General features: G+C 41.2%; 1 protein-coding gene across 2 annotated transcripts in view; it reads left to right on the top strand.

Annotated features, from left to right (window-relative positions):
- Positions 1-1,251: 1,251 nt before the first annotated feature.
- Positions 1,252-20,407, top strand: part of exoc2 (exocyst complex component 2) — a 29,911-nt gene continuing 10,755 nt past the window's right edge. For both annotated transcript variants that reach the window (XM_003978242.3, XM_011619568.2), the window contains exons 1-11: positions 1,252-1,321; positions 7,251-7,408; positions 8,984-9,160; positions 10,113-10,239; positions 11,697-11,810; positions 13,426-13,550; positions 16,999-17,079; positions 17,793-17,938; positions 18,566-18,647; positions 18,738-18,840; positions 19,481-19,599. In XM_003978242.3, coding sequence (XP_003978291.1) covers positions 7,291-7,408; positions 8,984-9,160; positions 10,113-10,239; positions 11,697-11,810; positions 13,426-13,550; positions 16,999-17,079; positions 17,793-17,938; positions 18,566-18,647; positions 18,738-18,840; positions 19,481-19,599 — 1,192 coding nt within the window. In that variant the 5' untranslated portion in view covers positions 1,252-1,321; positions 7,251-7,290. The remainder of the gene's footprint in view (positions 1,322-7,250; positions 7,409-8,983; positions 9,161-10,112; positions 10,240-11,696; positions 11,811-13,425; positions 13,551-16,998; positions 17,080-17,792; positions 17,939-18,565; positions 18,648-18,737; positions 18,841-19,480; positions 19,600-20,407) is intronic.

Here is a 20,407-nt window from a genome sequence, read left to right as displayed (position 1 = left end):
ACATGTTCTCTTAGTAGTTATGATAACACCTTTAATGATCTTGCATTTGATCAGATGATCAATAAAACAATTTTTAGCTTTACATTAAATATGGGGTTACAAATAAACATACAGCAGCAGCTTGTTCCTGCCTGAGACAAAATTATTATCCTCCAAAGAAATGACCTTCTCATTTTTTCTACATTTAACTGGTATTTGGATTCTACAAATAAAGATTGTCGTACACACTGCAAAAGTAGCTCATGTATCATGTTTTTGTCTTAAAATTGTAAGTCAAATATTTTTTCATCTGCTCAATTGAGTATTGTTTGTGTTGTTCTAAAGTCCAAGAAGCATTTGACACTTGATCCTGTTGGTACTTTAAAACATCAACAACAAAAGAAAACAGAACGCAGCTTCTGCAAAAAGTTCTTTGGGCAACACATCTTCTGTTTAGTTGGCGGCACAAATGTGCACAGTCAGTGGCAAAGCCTGTACTGTCGGAACCAAGATCAAAATCTTCCAGGGTCACTGGAATAAGTCATTGCTTACAGAGACAAACAGCCCCTGTGTTGCATCAGCAGTTATGCAGAAACTCCCATGTCACAGTTTGATCCCTTAATTATCAGATTACCCAGCATAATTGGACAATATGGTCTCTGTAGGGACTGGGCCTTGCCTTATCACAAAAATTCTTTCTGCCCTGCACAATTTGGTGAGATAAATGTTATAGTATCGTTGTTCTAATGTGTGTCTGGGTGGTCTCTGTTGCACTTCTAATGATGCTGCGCGTTTCCCAGAACAAGTGGAAATGCCTCAATGATGCACCGTGAAAAGAGAAATGAGGAACGAAGCAAATCTCCCACTGAGCTTGAGAATTCAAAGGACACTCAACACTTGGACACTCATGTAATAAATTCTTTGGTAGGGATGGAATTTAATGTAACCTAAGTCCTGATGTAAATTGTAAAAAGAAAAATTATTAAATTGAAATTAAATTAAAGGGATTACCTCCAAAGGTTGTAGATTTAATAATAGGATGAATAATCATTCATCCAAATTCGATGGCAAGAATAACAAAATATGACATGACAAATTATTTGGAACACCAATAATAATAGTAATAATAATAATAATAATAATAATAACAATAATAAAACAACCATCATCATCATCATCATCATCATCATCATCATCATCATCATCATCATCATCACCATCATCATCATCATCATCATCTTGCGTTTCAGTTTTCAGTATTTTATTTTGAAGGGGTTGAACGGAAATCAGGACTTTATTACCGGAAAAAGGAAACAGACGTTGAAGAACAGGCTGGCTTTCTGTAAGTTGTGATTCTTTTGGCTGTCTAATTTAAATAACAGCACATAGCTGAGAAAATGCAATTTTGGCATGATAGGTGGAAGAAATGCTCATTAATTGTATATGAAGGACAATAAGAAGAGCCACTGTTGTTTGGTCGTCTTTTAGCTTGCTAGCGGATGATGTTAGCGTAAGCTAATGTTAGCTGGGTATCGAATTTGTCAACAAAACGAGCCTTCATCCCTCTAAAAAGCTGTTATGTCAGCATATATCAGTGGCATTTTAGCACGTAAGCTTAGACGATATAGCTGAAACTGCTTTATTCCTTCTGTGTTGAATAATGTGTGGTGATCTAATGGGCTTGTGATGGACAGAGCCGTCCTTGTAAATACAAATATAGCTATCAGCTGTTCGAACAATAAAATGACAAAAACAGGCATATTTCAATCTTTTTGACAGTAATTGTCATTTTATTGGGGAATTCGTGGAAGTAATTTTTCTCTTTTTAGTAGCTGGTAAATCAACATCAATTTCACGTACGTCGGTAAACTTGTCTCATAATATAAAATCGTTCAAGTATTAAAGTTAAACCATTAATCTGTGTTGAAAATCATTATTACCAAATTTTATACAGACTTTTAAAAAAAACTCCATCGGTTCCTGAACATAGGTTTAAGCACCATTACCATGTGTCAGTTTTAATCTGACATATTTATTGAATGCATATTTCTTTAGTTTTCAGTTTTTGCAACAAAGCTCCAATTTTATTTAGGAACATTAGAAACACACTAAAACCATATAGATAACCAGGACATATCATGCAAATTAAAACCAATAAAACCACCATTACAGAAGACAAAATAGAGTTAATTGTTTATACCTCTTATGTTACATGTATGGAGATAAATTATACTGAAACTTTGGTAAAATAATAATCAAACTTTTCTGTTCAGCTATGTCAGTTTAAATGAGAATCTAACCATCATCACCACACTGGATGTCCACTATCATCAAATATTGTAGAGAATACTTCCTTTCAATAATGGCCTTTAACATAAACACTACCATACTGTGTGTTTGTTCAACTGATTGATTATATGTCAGAGGGAAGTGAGGCTAATTGATTGACAGGTCCTTTGCAATAAGGTGTTGAGTTGCAGGAATAAGTTGTCATTGAGCTCTTCCATCATTCCTGTCGATGAGAGCCAGCGGAGCTCCGGTCTGTTCCGCGATGTCAGCGCGGCGGGCGGGGGCACCGCTGCATCGATCCATTTCCTGTCCCCCTCCTGGGGCTCTAATTGAAAATTTTGGGTGGCCCTGTTTGTTTTGGTGGAATTTGTGTAGCGTGTGTGGGTCTGTGTGTTACTGTGTGCGACTGGTCAGTGACGCCAATCAGAGCATTTAACATGTTATTGATGCTGCAGGCTTGAAAGCCCAGCTGAGTAGTTACTCTACTCTAGTTAGTACTACTAGTTAGTAGTCTAGTAGAGGTACTGTGGTACCTTCTATTTAGAAAGGCTCCAAACTGTCCTGTGGAGTTGGGTCGTGCTCACTTGGTACGGGACTGACTGGCTGGCTGACTGGCTGGCTGGCTGACTGACTGGCTGGCTGACTGACTGACTGGCTGGCTGGCTGACTGGCTGGCTGACTGACTGACTGGCTGGCTGGCTGACTGACTGACTGGCTGGCTGACTGACTGACTGGCTGGCTGGCTGGCTGGCTGACTGGCTGGCTGGCTGGCTGGCTGGCTGGCTGGCTGGCTGACTGACTGACTGGCTGGCTGGCTGGCTGACTGACTGACTGACTGGCTGACTGGCTGGCTGACTGACTGACTGGCTGGCTGGCTGGCTGGCTGGCTGGCTGACTGACTGACTGGCTGACTGACTGACTGGCTGGCTGGCTGGCTGGCTGGCTGGCTGGCTGGCTGGCTGACTGACTGACTGACTGACTGATACGTGTGAAGGCATCAGCTCGGCTGTGGCGACAGATTTATACCTTTCATTTCTTTTCAATTGTTGAAACAAAAGATTCAAGTGCAAAAACTGGGATTATTTGAAACGACAGTTTTAATATCATGTTTCAAATAAAGTTATTACATTTCCCAACAGATTTGCATTTAGATCAACCACAAGCAAACAACCACCCAAAAGGATTGAGTGACTTAACAACTCTAATACTCTGTTTTTAAGCTCTTTTTTTTTTTTTTAAAGCAAGTCAGAACGCTCTACATGTTGAAGCCAAGTGTATTGATTTGTTATGGTTCTATTCATTACTGAAAGGGTTTTTCTGTAAACAGCAGCGTCGACAGTATCGGAGGACGGTTCTCACGCGGGTGATGTGGTTCTTATATAAACCAGCTGGGGCAGCGGTGTTACAGCCTGGCTCAGGAAGGTTCCATGTCACTGGGCAAACCCGTCTGTCTCCAGTCTCTTAATCCTCTCAAAACATCTTCCTGCATTTACAGGCCTATCCTTCATTTCTCTGTTTATTGTTCCAGGGCTTTTATATGGGAAATTTGGGACTTCTCTCCATTCTGAAAAGCACTTGAGACTGACAAACAAACAAACAGACAAACTTTAAGATAACAAAGCCTGTGGGCAGACGTGGTGATGGTCGGACAGTGAGCCAGGGGTGCTCATCTGATCGCTGCCTTGCTTTTCTCTGTCACGAACCTCCGTTCATGTGGGACAAACTGACTCATTGTGGAAGGGCTCAGTGTTTGCAGCATCTGTTTTCAAACAGCGAACGCATAGTTCTTGTAATTTAGAGTGCATTTATTTGAAATGTGATACAGTTGACACGTATGATGGTCAGTCGGTTGCGTTTCTTCGTCCACATCTGAGAGGCCGTGTGGTGGCTCGGGTGTTGGCGAACAGGGGAGGATTGTTGGAAGGCCTGTGTGATCAGACCACTCATCTCGGCCTGGCTCATGTTAGGCCTCCTCTGTCCATTCAGCAGTCTGTGCGCGCGGGTATGCGCATATGTGTGTGTTGGGCAAAAGGGACTTTGATGGAATCTAATGTTTGTGTAATTTTGGAAAGCCCGAAGTGAAGTGGTGTTGGTGTATGGGGGGGACTGTGTCCCGCCGCTGCCATGAGGTAGCTGCGCTTCGGCTGTGAGGGTGATGAACTGGCTAAATGATTCCCTTTGTCTCCCCAGAACCCATCAAACGCTGTCCTTTACATTTCCAGATACATTAGATGTATGAACTTATTTGTGAAATGGTAATGAGGACACGTCTATGTTGCATTTGCACTTCAAACTTACACTTTAAAAAATGCAATTATTGAAACGGTAAAAATGTTTTTCATTGATTTAAAATTTGCACGTTTCCTTTTAAATGATTTTTAATCAAATTTTCTGACTGAGAAGAAAATTCAAAGCACAACCCTTCCAGCCGATCTGTCTATATCTAACAGTCACGCTGAGGTTGATCTTGGGTTTTTTTTTAGCATCTTGGAGGCTTTTGCAGCATTATGTCGACATTAAATGTTCTCATGTGACAAAATGATTTATTTTTTCTAATAAAAGTCTTCGGATACACAGAGTCAAGCCAGGGGAGCAGTGTCACTGCAGCTACCACACGGATGAGGGCAAACCCCGCTGTTGGTTCGTCAGCCTCCAAGGAAAACAAACCTGTCTTTTAGCCTCATTACCAGAGAGGTTCTGGTTTGAGGCTGCAGGCTACTGGCATCAGGGTAGGAAGAGAACGGAGAGGGTGAGAAACAGCCAAACGGGCTAATGTGTTTTCACACAGAGATTCACTTTAACCTTTGAGCTACATGGCCGGACACATGCTGGGAGAAGTCTGAGGTTCTGGGGATCCTCTGACGCCCCCTGGAGGTTAATGCATTTATTTATTCTGTGGAAAAAGTTTTGCTTTGTTTCTCTTCTGCTGCTTCAAGGAAAAACTCATTCATTTTGTCTGTATAAAGTTATAGCTTCTATTACCTAGTTTACAGTGTGTTTGTGGTGGTGTGTGACATGAGACCTGTGGAGGAATATTCTTAGTTCTTTGTGATTGTGTGCGTGCATGTGTGTGCGTGCACGCATGCTCGTGTTATAGAGAGGGGTCTGGGCAGTGTTCCCGTGTCCATGCACAGCCCCCAGAGTAAAGTAAACACAGCGGCTCTTTTCTCATCCCAGCCGTCAGCAGGCTCTCCCCAGGCCCGCGCCAGAGACCACACACCCAGACCACACACGCACACACACGTATACACACACACACACACAACGCAGACCTCTCCGCAGATTCTTCCACACACTCGCATACGCAAAGACCACACAACACCAGCCTGGGCCCCTCGCACGCAACCTCGCTGAGCTGTCATTCTGCTCAGCGTGTGTGTGTGTGTGTTTGTGCACGTGTATTTCCAAAATGATGGGGGTCGAATTGGAAACACTCCTGGAATCAGAAGTGCACAAAATATAGATCCTGATCCCCTGGCCCTCGCCGCTCCCACTCTAAACATATGGGATTGATGAAGGCTATATGGAGCTCTTGTTGTAGGCCTGTTAACCTCTTATCTTCTTCATGTCACATGCATAACCCCTCCATTTCCTCTGACAAGCGTCGGGCCGCAGCAACAACACGAGGTAAATCCCGTCGGAGTTTTCTCGTTAACTCCGGGATGTCAGGGTGACGGAGCGGGGCCCCGTGGCAGGACCGTTTCCCACAACACGTTCTCAGTGTTGGAAGTGTGTAGGTCAGAAATGTGTGTGATTCTCCAAATGAGATGTGCTTTGCAAATCACGCTTCCCATCATTTACTTCCAAATGACTCGGATTTGTTTGTAGTTTTGCAACCAAGGTGAGATCTCCTACTTCACGGCCACATGTAGAATGTGTGTATTTTCCTTTTATTATGTTGAAACTACCCAGAGGAGCTGAAGTGATCTGCGTTCCTCCATTGTCGACTCATTGAAGCTGATTAATTATTTTATAGATATCTGATGAGATGATCTTATGCTCAATTTCCAGATCAAAACATTCTGTGAAAAAAATGCTCCCATTATCTAAAAATTCCCTTCACACGTATGTGCTAACACATTGTCGTACATCAAAGAAATCGTACATCCGGACAGCTAATTAGTGGATAATATTGTCAAAGATATTTTGTCCTTTTTTAAAAGCTGACGTCTTTCTAACAAGTGGATTAATCATGCTGCTCTGTCAGTTGTGATTAGCCTGGATGTTGGCTGCTGTTCCCTGTGCATTTGTCTGCCCTTGGCTGATTAGTGACCCTATAAGTGTGCAGAAGGTTACGTGTTGCAGGTCCAGTCCAGTCCAACTCCTGCATTGTTTGTGGGGAACGTGTTCTGGCGGCGGTGCAGAAGGCAGGAGCCTAATTGAAGCCGCTTCAGAGAGTCTAGATCGATCAGCTACTTTGAGACCTGGCAGCCATTTATATGCGAACATCTGCGCTGCTGAAATACATCCTTTTGATTCTTTTCTTTTTCCATTTGCAATGATTCACTCTATTCCTTTGCTCATTCCCAACATGAGGTGATTTGCATGGCTGCTCCGCCGTTGGTACCGTAATCTGAACAGTATTGTGTGGGCTTATGTGGAATGATTGGGGAGTCCAGGTTTATTTATCCTTCGCTCTGAGGTTTACATTCTTCCTTTCCTTTCTGCTCTCTGTCTGCTCCTTCGCTCTTGGCTCCCTTCTTTATTTTTCATATTATCTGCGAGATAACTGCTGCAATGCATACATTGTTTAAGACCGACTGGGTGGGAAAATAACGCCGTCTGCCAGCCAAATGGTGTTTTTCTGTCATCAGAAAAGTTGCTGTTGTCTGCTGACTCGGCGAAACTTAAACTTCTTTCATGTTTGATTCCATATGTAGTCGAAAGGTTTGACTTTCTTTTTAAGCTTAGATGCACTGAGAATGTTTGAATATGGATATTTTTTTTTCACTGTGTATTTAAATACTGGTAACTTTTTTCAGGCGCCGACCCGCTCATCACTTCTGTTTGCCAAAAGCCACAATGTCACGTGCACGTCAGCCCCCGTTGGTCACGGGCATTTCACCTAAGGAGGGTGTAGCATGGACCAAAGTCACCATCCGTGGAGAAAACCTGGGCATGGGCCCGCCCGACCTCATTGGTAATGTATTTATAACCATATAGTTTAATGCAGTCTGCTGTTTGTGGAATTCTATTTTAGTTTAATATTCCTTTCAGTTAAATCTGGATTGTTTTTACTCAGATTTATAAAAAAAAAAAAAAAAATCTTATTTTAAAATGCGCATCTTGATTAAAAATGCTCAGAATTAAAATCAAATAATATATATGTATACACTATATTATGTCAGGTGTCTGTTTACTGTGTTTACAGCCTTTTGTGCTTTAGTTTATGATTATGTAATATTCCTGCTGGGGTCCAATTATATATTGTAATTTTAAATGATAGATTTAAAGTTTTCTTGTTCAAGAAACTGATGTTAGTTAAATCTAAGGTCTTACTATTAAGTTGGGTTATGGCATGTAAGAATTATCTCATAATATTTAACTATAATATTTTTAATTATTAATTTTTATTTAATTAATAAAATGAAACGCCCAATTTATTTATTATGTATTTATTCATTTGATGGAGGAATTCCTTTATTTCTCTGGTGGGATAAAATAATTTTTTGTTGACAGTATTAAACAAATTTCAATTCTAGTAATTTCCTAAAACGTCTGTTTTGCTTTAAATCCAAATAAACTTGAATATATGCAGCAAATAATAATAATAATAATAATTGTCAATTTTTATCACAATCAATCTTTTATTCCACAAAATATTCCATGAGCCACAACAGTTACTCCCTCTTAAATCGCACACTTCCTATGCTAAATAAATTAATAATCATTTTGAAATTTGTTTAATTTCCTTCATATAAAACACATCAAATCAAATGAATATTGGAGTATTTTACTGTTTTTCTTTGGTTGTTTAGATGACGGTAAGTTGGTGAAAGCTGGACCTGTGTGACGGTGTTCTGACAGAAACACCGTGTATGGTTCGGTTATGAACCTCCAGCTTTATTATATGACTGAGCCTCACACTTTATCTGTGCTGAGGTTTACGTCGTGAGCAGCGGAGGTGGTGGGAGGAGAGTGATGGACGCTGAGGGAGGGTACGGTCCAGAGAACACACTCTGCTCTGCGCTCAGGTTGCCGTGTCCTGGCCTGCGATGCAGCTCTATTTCTATCCATGAACGTCTCTGGAGCCTGGAATTAGATATGCACAAATGTGTGTGTGGCTGCTTATGACCCTAAACAACACAGAGGCGGGAAATATGAGGCCAATGAGCACATTTTTCAGGGCTTTATAGGTTATTTGTTGATTAGCATTGATTTTTATATTGTGTAATTACACAGAAGTTTCTAAAACCCTCAGCTGGAAATGCCAAAGGATCCCAAAACCTTTTCCTCTAGTTTCCAATGGATTTTAGGAGGATGACAAATCGAGCGTCGGAGTGTAGCTTGTGCCAGTAATGGGCCACTTAGCACTCATGTGAGCTTAAGAGCTGTGTGAAAGGACCCAAGGTCATGGCCACCCACACCCGTGACAACCCCGACTTGAACTCTGACCCTCTGCCGACAGTTTGACTCAACCGTCTGATGGATGCCAGTTTAGCCTTCCTGTGTCTATATCGCTCTCTGCTTACCTTCCTCCTCTCCTCTTCCTCAGGCCTCTCGATCTGCGGTCATAACTGTCTGCTGACAGCTGAATGGATGTCGGCCAGCAAGATAGTTTGTCGTGTGGGTCCTGCCAAGGATGACAAAGGAGAGATCATTGTGACCACCAAGTCTGGAGGTCTCGGCACCTCCACAGTCTCCTTCAGACTCCTCAAACCAGAAAGGATCGGTGAGCTTCACAGTGTCATACATGGTCTCTGTAAATGGTTTTAGACCTCAGGGATTAACGTATAACATTAGTAGACATTGCACATCACAAACATTCCAGAAGGTTGATGTCTTTTTTAAATTTTAATTTGGCTGTCCTTCATTGATATAAAAAAAAAGAAATGAAAAGCATATACTCAAATATAAGACTTCTCTTTTTTTAATAAATGACCAAGCCAAAAATCTATATTTTTAGTCTTAAATAAATCTCTGAAATAGTCTTGGACTAGATCTTTCTGCATAAATTACTGTTAAATCCTTTTGTTAAACGTGAACATTAGTCATAACAAACTATTAAGGGAAAAGTCAAACTCGTGGCAGGAAGAGGGAATCCCTGCCGGGACCTAAACAAAACGTAAAATGGAATAGAAAATCAAAATCATCATTCATTAGGCGGCATAATAAAAAAGGTGCAAAATAATAAATTGCATAGTTTTGTTATCTGAACCTGATTCAGTGATTCCAGAAATGCCATGAACAAACATTCAACATGTATTTTTACATTTGGGCATCTTATTTATCCCGGTTTTGTTCCTTCTCTTTATCCATCTGAAGAAAATCACAAAGACAAAACGCAAGAATATTAGCTTTTTTACTTTTTATACTATACATGACCGAAATAATAACAACTAAAAATCACATTTGAAACCTTATTAAAAAAGAGCTGAATCAGCTTTATCAGAAAATAGGTTTATAAAATCTTTATTTTATATATATATATATAGTCCCATAAACGGAAGGAAAGGAAATACTTATAATGTAAAAATAATTGCTTTAAAAATGCAAAGTACAATTCATTTGAATCTCCGTGTGTGTGTGCGTGTGTGTGTGTGTGTGTGTGAGGGAGACTGCACATCTGGGACGTGTTGTTGAACTCAGTGGCATGACCCTCTGTGTCCTGTTTTGTCCTGCAGGTATCCTGGACCAGTCTGCCGTGTGGGTGGATGAGATGAACTACTATGACATGAGGACCAACCGCAACAAAGGCATCTCCCCCCTCTCCCTGCGACCCAGCAATCCACTGGGCATCGAGTTAGACAAGTATGGGCTGAGAATGCAGAAATACACGCGTACACACACCAAATCTCACAATCACACAGCCATAAACACTCTCTCTCTAGTTATTGAGTCATCGTTTACATCCCTAAACAGAAACAAACTCGCCCCATATGCAGCCGTTTGAAATATTATGCCAACGCAGCAATGGTTAAAATGCCTCTAACCGCCGCTCGCAGAGAGTGGAAACAGAATAATTGTGTATGAAAGAAAGACAATGAGAGACTGGGATTTGGAAGAAACTGGAGCAGCGGCCCGCACTTCTGAACCAGCAGCAGGGTGCTACCTCCCACACTGTCTGGCAGGAATCGCAGAGGTTGTGATGTATAGATCTGACTGTCATGTTCTGCTGTTGCTAGCTTAGTGTTTGTTTGCTTTACAGGGGCCGGGGGCAAGTGACCGCTCGTGGCGTGAGAGGACTCCCCCATAAACAGGCTGCACCATTCACTTGTCTCTGGGGGTTAAACTGAACATAAATCAGAAGTCATTTTGGTACATTTAAAACAGAGAAAGAACCTGGATGTTGTGTCTTTGATTATAGGAGTTGGTTTTTAGTCAAGGAGTAACACTTGTGAGTTGTGTAGCTGTTTATGTCATCCGCTCGTCTGAAAATATCTTTGCACAACATGCACGCAGCAAACTCTGTGACCTCTGGTCAGTCAGGAGAGTTTTCAAAAACAAAGTGAGAAGCTATTCTGGAGTTGTTTTTGGTGTTTTTAAGGTTTTAACTTTTTGTCTGGAATGTTCATATAAACTTTTAGGGTTACCAAATCCCCAAAACGGCCAGTGTTGCGGTGTCTCTGCAATCATTTTGAGTCTTTGAGGCCTGGGAGGTGCTTGAGTCTCGGGTTTAAGAAGCCTGTCACCTAAAGAATCATCATTCCTGATTAGAATTGTCTTATTTGTTCTTTTGCTTCTTTCACTAAAACAGATTGTGTATAATGTGTAAAGTGGCTTATTGTGAATATTTGTGGATTTTGGAATGTAAAATTAGAGTTAGTGTCTGTAACTTTTGTAATAGTTTGCGGGGAATGGAACTAATGCAGTAGCTGCATTTTACATGAATTTGTATCTTACATTTTCAGACCTGGGAGTGTAATATGATGCTGTCGGGTGCTTTTTTTTCTCCGTTGTTAACGGCAAAGTAGATGGGTGGTGGTGACGGGGTGGTTGGTGGAGGCCTTGGGTCATTAGTAGAGATCAAGCTTCCCTAATGAGTCTTAGGTTCTCCAGGGGCATCCAGGCATCACTTCCCACGCCAGGCTCTCAGCCCCTGTGCTTTCTGACTGCACACTGCCCCCTGCTGGAAATGCCAAAACGTCAAATTATCACATTAATCCACCTAAATCGCATGTTTTTTAAAAAAAAAAAAATTGATGAATTCTATTGTATAGTAATTGTAATTTTCTTGTTGTATATTTTAATATTTATTGCTCTTCCAGAGGAAAGATCCCACAGAAAGATATGGAGCTGATATTTCCAAGGATGAGTGGTGATTTCACCAGTGAGAACTTCTCAGCCACCTGGTACCTCATAGAAAACCATTCAGAGTCCAGGTAGGTGCCGTATCATCACTAACCTTGAATTTTTGTCCCTGCTGCAGAAAATCAGAAACACTTTTTTTTTTAAAAAAGCATCACTTTGAGCTACGTACTTCACAAAAGATCTGCATATTATTACTGTTATTATTATTGTTGTTGTCGTCATGGTCAACTGGACTTGGTTAAGGTTTTTGAAGACATTTCCCCTGTCCTCCAAAAGGCTCCATCATTTCTAAAATGGCTGGAGCCAGATCTTAAAGATATAGCCCTTGTGGACCATTAGCATGCTAATGATCTGGGTGGTCACTCATGAGCAGGGTCATGGATAACATTCGAATAACCATGACCTAGATGAATGAGACCCTACATAGACAAGGTTTTATGAATTTAAAATTTGTCCAATAGTACAATGACCAACAATCTTAAAATAAATAATTACTTGCTCTGTGCCATTTTAGGACACAGTCTGAACTCTTTGGTCAACATTGTCGGGTTCATGTCTGCAGAAAAGCTTTAGAACATTTTAATGTTGGAAGTATTGCAGCCACGAGCTGCAAATTCCATTATGGTGTGGGGTTCTACACCCTGTCGAAATGTAAGTAAGGATCATTATCAAAATATCACACCTAAAGGAGTTCATTCTATTTCAAATTTTTGAATAATATATGTAAATAGGACCTATTTAATTGTTTCAGTTTTTTACTTTGGCCAGTAAACGGCAATACCATCTTTACTTTAAAAACAAGTTTCAAACTATTGTTTCAGCCTGTTGACAGAGAAGCCCTGGGTGAGGGCTGTCATGTCAGAGCAGAGAGGAGTTATTTTGGACTCTCCTGGCTTCCTCTGTCTGTTCTTAGCCTTCCAATAACCCAGACCCAGAATCCAGCCTGACCAGGCGCCTCTGTTTGGACCTCACTGGCTGACCGTTTCTTCCTGTGGAGAAAGAAAAACTTACACAGGGCACCGTTATACACACACACACACACACACACACACACACTCACAATGTGTGTGTGTGAGTGTGTGTGTATTATTACCTCTTTTTAGCCAATATCTTTGGTGTAACGGAAGGCTAAAGTTAGTCTTAAAATGTTGCAATGATGTGAAGAATTCATAAATTTTGAATACATCAGAATCAGTGTGTTTGATACAACAGCTATAAACAGTATTCATCATTTCCAGTGTGTTGTAGAATTATATGTTACTTAAATTAGAGTGTAGCGGATAACACGTGTGAATCCAGCTGGATGATGGAGGAGTTCATACTGTCTCCTGTGAAATCTACCAGATATAAAATAAATCATATAACACAGAAGCATGCGATACTTTTGACCAGCACAAAAAGATACGTAATTGGCCTTTATGAGACACTTAAACTTTAAACGATATGATTATTTTTCTTTCATCCAAACAATTTTCTAATTATGTCTATTTAATTTTGGAAGTTGGACTGCTCTGTAAATTCTACAGATGTCATTTTGGACAAGTATAATGAGCCTTTTTCAGAATTTTGGGGCAATTTATAGACTAAACAATGAATCACTAAACTAAAAAAACAATGGAATTCTGGACAATTACGTAATACAGAGCTTATTCAGTGGCATCATCATTCTTTGTTTTTTTTCTTTAGTTTTGAGCAGCTGAAGGTCGCAGCCAACAACCTAAAGAAGCAGGCGACCAAGAAGAATGAGGGTAGTTTGGCATATGTGAAAGGAGGCCTCAGTACATTCTTTGAGGCTCAGGATGCTCTTTCAGGTGAGAGGGGGTTTCATTTCTACTTTTTTTATTTTGGAAAGTGCAAGCATTAATCTTTCAGGACATCACCCCCCTACACCCTCCCATGTGGTTTCTCAGTTGATTAAAATGACTAATTTGGATGGTGTGAGAGAAGTCTCAACCTCCTGCTACAGCCACACCAGCCAACTACAACACAGCTTGTTCAACTTCATCAGGATCAGCACAGCTCCCACCTGTCACGCACACTTCAGGTCTCTTGAATTTTGAAATGTATGTACACGTGCACAGAAGCACACTCGACCACAGTAAATTAGATGCACAACAGATTTCAAGGTGGAGGAGACCGAGTGCTGTCACTCTGCCAGGTACCTCAAATCAATTGTTTGCTGCAACATTCATACTTTTGTCTGTTTACTCTCTTCCCCAGAGTTACTTCCCTTTACTATTTATACATTCACTTTCTGCTTCCATCATTATTATTATTGCTTTCCGCATGTTTGTGTCCTGGTTGGGAGAGAGGCAATGTTTTCATTGTTAGCAACTGAATCTAAATAAATGGAGCAGACCAACACAATGTGGACCGGACTATTAGGACTGATAATGCTGATAACAGGCCCAATATGACCAATTGGAACAATGCACAGTCATGCTCACGTCCAGACTGAGCGTGCCTACTGTGTGGCACTGCCGCGCTGGGAAATTTACTGTGTCTGCGCTCACTGGAGGAGGCGCACGACGATCCACCCAAGTGACCAGCGAACCAAAAAGAAAGGTCAATAAATCTGAAGCTTTTACTCAAAGTACCACTTTCAAGGAGAGTTGAGAAATTTCAAATGAATGACAGTTGAAAACAAGGCATAAATATGTTGTGTTAATATGTCATGTTAACAGTTTAATTGGTTTAAGCAAGTGTGACGGTGTCACTAACCAGAAATGGACTGAATTTAGTATCAGTTCTAATGTACTCTCACTCTCAATAGTGACATAAATTGAAGCTCTGATGAAGTCATTATTTCTGAGATAAATGCTTTATTTTTTAAAGATTTCATACTATATTCTAAACTAATGGTTAGTGTAGCAAGCAGTGGGGGGGGGGGGGGGGACAGCAGGAAGAACCCACTTGAACTGGATGGGTTTGCAGAAGAAACAGAGAGGGAACTGTTAATAAGTGTGTAGTGACTTGCATGGACTACAGGAATGAGTTTTCATAATCCTCGGTGCCTTAGGACAGTTCTGCAGTAACTCACTGCCAGGCCTCATTACTGCAACTGCTTGTGTGGCTGAGAATCTTTTCTCTGTCCCTCAACAATGTCTGGAAAGTCTCTGTTGCTCTAAATGAACCTCAACTGATATGTGAGCTGTGAAAATAAAAAAAGGATCCTGATTTGGAAAATGAAATTGGGTGATTTCATGTTTTGCTAGTTTAGAACAAATTTGCTATGGTGCTTCCAGCCCTCTCGCTCTCCATCATTTTTGATTTCTTCCATTTATTTTCAGGTTTATGTGTAAAAAATTTTTATTGTTTACTCTAATTGAAGTCTGGCTTTTTTATACTGCAACTGGGTTGCTGCCTCTTCCAGTAAGGTGGAAATTAAGAGAGTAGCTGGTTCTGGGAAAAAGGCAAACATATTTTTCAGTTCAATTCAGGACTCCAATTAAAGTGTTTGTTAGGCTTCTTCAGCTCTCTCACCGTTATTGAAGTTAACTATGACTAGACCTGAACACATAAAGAAAATGCAATTAAGGGGACATTTTAAAGTTTGAAACATCAGGTTAAATCCTGTGACAAACTGGAGGTATTTCATCAAATAATCACCTTATTCACCATCCAGGTTCCACCTCTTAGGTCTTGGAAACCTTGTTGTTTTCTATTTATGCTCCATCCATACCTCCATAAAGTGGTTAAAGTTTTTATTTTGCAGTGCATTGGGAACAAATTGAGTCTATTCTTCCATAATTGACCTGCTTAAAGTGATTGACTGTCTTGACAGTCAGTCAGGGAAATTGTTTCTTCTAAAATGTTGAAATTTGTGGTTTTTCATTGTTGTGTGAAAAGGAAGTCTGTCAGCAATGCAGGAAACGGAACGGCTACCGTGTTCCAAAAATGCCAGATTCCCAGGGCCTAGTCCCTGAGCCCCCAGCCTCGGCAGGAGTCAAAACATCTCCAGCTTTAGAATCCAGGGACACTGTATTTTTATTCTTATTCATTTTTGTCTTCTGTGGAGTTCCAGGAAGTGTAGTGGGAGCTGCAGCTCTTCCTCGGGGCCTGGCTACGTGTCTTATCCTGGCTCTGACCTGCTGTTTAGGTTAGCTGTTGCGTCATCAGGCCTTCAGTGTGTGACAGATACAGAGGACATACAGCTGGCAAAAGGGCAAGGGGGAGTTTTAAAGACGTAAAGCAGACCTGCTATGTGTGTCTTCCTTCCATCCCTCTGAATCCTGTGCCGTTTCATTTACACTCCCACTTTGAGTGTTTGTCTGACCCTGCATCTGGCCACATTTCTGCTGGCAGCTAGCGGCCAGTTAAAGGGCCGACGATGCCCACGCTGATTAGATCGTAGCATGTTTGAACAGTGTGTTTTAGGAATACTTCAACCTCTGGCCTGGGGCTCCTGTCTGTCAGACTGGACCCACATATTTATTTTCAGAACTCTCCCCTCACTTTGCCTCCTGCTCCCTCGGCTGTGTCCGAGCTCTGCTAACAGCTGGTATTTGTTGTGTAACCACTTTGGGACAGGGAATTTTATCACTGTATTTTTAAAAATGTTTTTTCATGTTTCTGTCCGCCATTCTTGAAATGTTCTTGTTGCATATTATATTCATTCTGAAAACATGTATGAGAATTCTTTCTCATACATGCTCTCTTTTTTACTCTGTCAATAAACCCACACTGCAGCTCTCAACACCAGACTGCCCACTATGGTACACCGCTTATTTATTCTCTGGCGTCGTCACACCACTTTTCTGCCTGGTTTTCTCCCTTCATTCCCTCTTTTTTTGCCTCTCCCACATGAAGCTCTTCATGCTATCTGATGGACACAGTCTATCAGAGAGATCCTCGCTGGGCAAGCCTCTGAGAAGCAGACACCTCTGGCATCTAGATGTACAGCTCAGTTTTTTCCACAGTGAAATGTTTTAGATTCACATTACCTTTTGCTGAGGTCATTTCTCCAGTACAGTACCCGGTAGGTGGGTCAGTTTGCATGGGAATGGGCATTAGGGCTGAGTGGCACAGGTACAAGCGTTTGTGAATTGAACTGTCAATGGGCTTATCAGCTATCTGACACTGGGGCATGGCTGTTTATTATTTCACCCTTGGTTCCTGAAATTAAAAATGTTCCTATCTCAAGGGACTTCACTCTATTTAACATTATTTTAACATTTCTGTATTTTTTTCCCAGTCACTGTAATTGTAGTTTCTCAGTCTTGTGTGAAGTGAAGGTTAATGCTAAATTTTGTGTTGCAGCAATCCATCAAAGACTGGAGTCTGACGGGACAGAGAGAGTGGAGGGATCAATGACGCAACGACTTGAGAACATTCTCAACAGTAAGCATGGTTTCGTTCGTCCAACCTAATGCAGATTATGTGTTAAAGGTTCAGTTTTGTGGCCAGCATTTAATATCCTTAAAATATCAATAAAGTTGTACTTCAAACAGTTTATGTCAATGATGAGCAACAGCCTTGAATAGCAGAAATAATCTCATAAATTCCAGACTTTGGTGATGATGGAGTCTGGATCATTCCGCAGATTCACCGATTTTCCCTATTTTCTTACCTGATACACAATAATGGGACTATTATAATGCAGGTTCAATAAACAAGTCCTTTTTCCTTGAGCCTAGAGTAAATAAACCTCTCAGCTTTCATCCTCCAGTCAGGCCACAATCACCCCTGCAAAAAGATTAGACAATCAAAACTAGGAACACTTCATTCTTGACTGCTCAGATTTGCAAGATGAAAAATGTGACATATTCCTGCGTTCAGTCCCATGCTGCCTTTCCTTCTGGGATTTTGTTTTGGGGGTGGGGTTTTGTTTTGATTAGACCCCTTTTTAAAAATGGAACATTTGAGGCCACCCACGAAGCCAGTGTGCTGTACAAACGTTCCACTAAGCTGTCTGACCAGGAGATAGCTGTTAGGTTTCTCCTTCTCCCTCAGAGCTTAGTAAGAAACCCACAGGCTAATATTAAAGTGAAGTGTCTTATCAACAGTTGTTTGTAGAATCCATCAATTTCTCCTCCTCTTTTGATTCCTCATAGGGGCAAGTGATACTGCAGACACGCTCTTTCAAGAGGTCTTGGGACGGAAAGACAAAGCCGACTCCACACGGAATGCACTTAATGTCCTGCAGCGCTTCAAGTTTCTGTTCAACCTCCCACTCAACATTGAACGCAACATCCAAAAGGTGCAAATAAGAATAAGCTCAGCCTCATGCCTCACATCTACAGTACATCCTTCTTTTTTACACACACACACACACACACACACACAGACACACACACACACACGCACACACACACACACCCTGTTATTTAATTCCTTTGCAGGATGTAGTGAGATATTGGATCTTTTGTCATGAAGGAAACCTTTCAGCACTTTCAGTGTTGGTGAAAATCTGTTTTACAGTCTGCACTGAATGTTTCGGCCCAAATATTTTATAAGGCCATGGATTTAATACTGAATAAACTCAAAATTAAACAGTAACAGGACATTCTCATCTTACAATTGAAGAACATGAACAGATTTTGCACTATAGGGTTAATATTCCTATAGAGTATACATGAAATGGCTCCCTGGAGTCGTTTCATGTGCTGTATTGTCACATAATTTTACTGTTTTTTCACCTTAACAAAAGTGTAAAATGGCTTTGAGGATGTCTTCCATGTGCTCCCTGTGTGTAGTCTGAAAACTGATGGGATTCTCTTCACACTGAGTACATTGTGTAGGTTGGCTGACTTTTATCCATCAGGTGGAGCAAGGGAGCCAAAATAAAGACAAAATATGTGATCAATATGTGACTTTTATCTCTCAGGGTGATTACGATGTGGTAATCAACGACTATGAGAAGGCCAAATCTCTCTTTGGTAATACAGAGGTTCCCGTTTTTAAGAAAGGTAATTTCTTTTTGTTTTGCAGAAGCCAAATTAGTCAAAATATAGCGATTTACTGTGTGATTAAAAACAGTCTTTGTTCCTCTGCTCTAGTTTACGCCGAGGTTGAGACCAGGATTCAGGCACTGAGGCATCTCTTGTTGGAGAAACTGCTGCAGACTCCATCCACGTTGCATGACCAGAAGCGATACATCAGGTCTCTTTTCTGTTCCCACCTTGGGACAATTGTTTTATTACCTTTCTTTCTTTCTTTCGTTCTTTCTTTCTTCATCCCCTCTTTTATTCTCTCCAGCTTTTCTTGCGTCCTTGATTTATTATTGCTCAGACAAACCTGTCATGATCACATAGACCAGCTCTTAACCACATGGCAGCATCTTTCATCCTGCTGCATTAGGCAGAGCTCTGAACTCCCACTCAGCTCCTGTTTACTCTTTGTCGTGGATGGTGGGAAGTGTGTGCGTGTCTGTGACGTTTACTCAGACTTTTGAAAGATAGTCACCCTAATGAGAAACAAATGAGCCACCATTTCATTGGTTGACAGCAAAGGGGGCCATGTCAGAGCAGAGTGAGTCATGTAGGTCACTGAGTGATGCGCGTGGAAGAAACTGCGAAGCGGATGACGAGAGGAAGTGAAACCTGATAAGAGGATGTCATCAAGTATTTGTCAAGTTCAGTGCAAGAAAATACAGGCATCTTTTTAGTAAAGTCTCAAGTTTTATGTGATTATTACATCACATACACATTACATTTTTTGGAATGTTGTCTCCACGTCCATCTGATGTTCTCTTGACTAACTCCTTCCAGTTGATTTTGTTCATCTTTTTTTGTGCACGTAGATACCTGTCTGACCTGCACGCTCCAGGCGATCCAGCATGGCAGTGCATCTACGCTCAGCACAAATGGATCCTGCAGCTGATGCAGGACTGCAGAGATGAGTTCATCACTGGTCAGAGAGGTGACAAAACTCAATCACTCACACCCTCATTTGCACACTCACTCATGAGAGAGGGAGAGAGAAAGAGAGAGAGCACACCAGCTGTGTCTCATAATAGTACCAGCCCTCTGCTTGCATCCCTCCCTCCGTCAGCACCCTCCCCTGCCAAAGACCAGAGTGTTTATTTTTTCATGAATGTATGAATAAGATGAAAGTGAAGGAGCATTGGCTGTGGATTTGGGTTTCAGGACTTGACATGTTACTCCACATGCACGCACACAAACTCTCTTTCTCACTCACATGCAACTTCACAGATGGATTGGAACAATTAACCCCAATTAAGCTGTTCCAGTGTTAAATCAGCCAGCAGAAAAATGTGAATGTGGAACCGTCCTCTCAGGAAGAACGGCGATTCAGAGGCCACGCTCAGACACAGTCATACACAAAGGCACCCATACAGAGATGTTGTCGCTGGGTGGCTCCTTCAAATGCTGCAGCTGGAACATAAACATGTCTAATACTAAGGCTAACAGTGGTTTCCGGGGCTCAGGCTTGATGGATATGGGGGTGGCTTTGGTATTTTCCTCTCCCCACTTAAAGATCATGTTGATTATCATGTCAGGGATGGCCCCTTTCTAACCCACTGCATGCATTCCACAGAAGAGGAACATTTGGCAGGGAATGAATCCTACATTTGCACACTTTTAAATTCTCTACATTTTTAAGGGCATGTCCAGATACCTTGACTTTGCATACAGCGGCATTCACTCTCCCATAGTTCAGTTAAGCACTCAAATTAAATTTCCCAAAACAGAGCGATCTTCCCACA

Source organism: Takifugu rubripes, chromosome 20 (assembly GCF_901000725.2).
Source record: "Takifugu rubripes chromosome 20, fTakRub1.2, whole genome shotgun sequence".
NCBI lineage: Eukaryota > Metazoa > Chordata > Actinopteri > Tetraodontiformes > Tetraodontidae > Takifugu > Takifugu rubripes.
The sequence above is the reverse complement of the archived record's forward strand: the minus strand, read 5'-3'. Positions and strand labels throughout refer to the sequence as shown.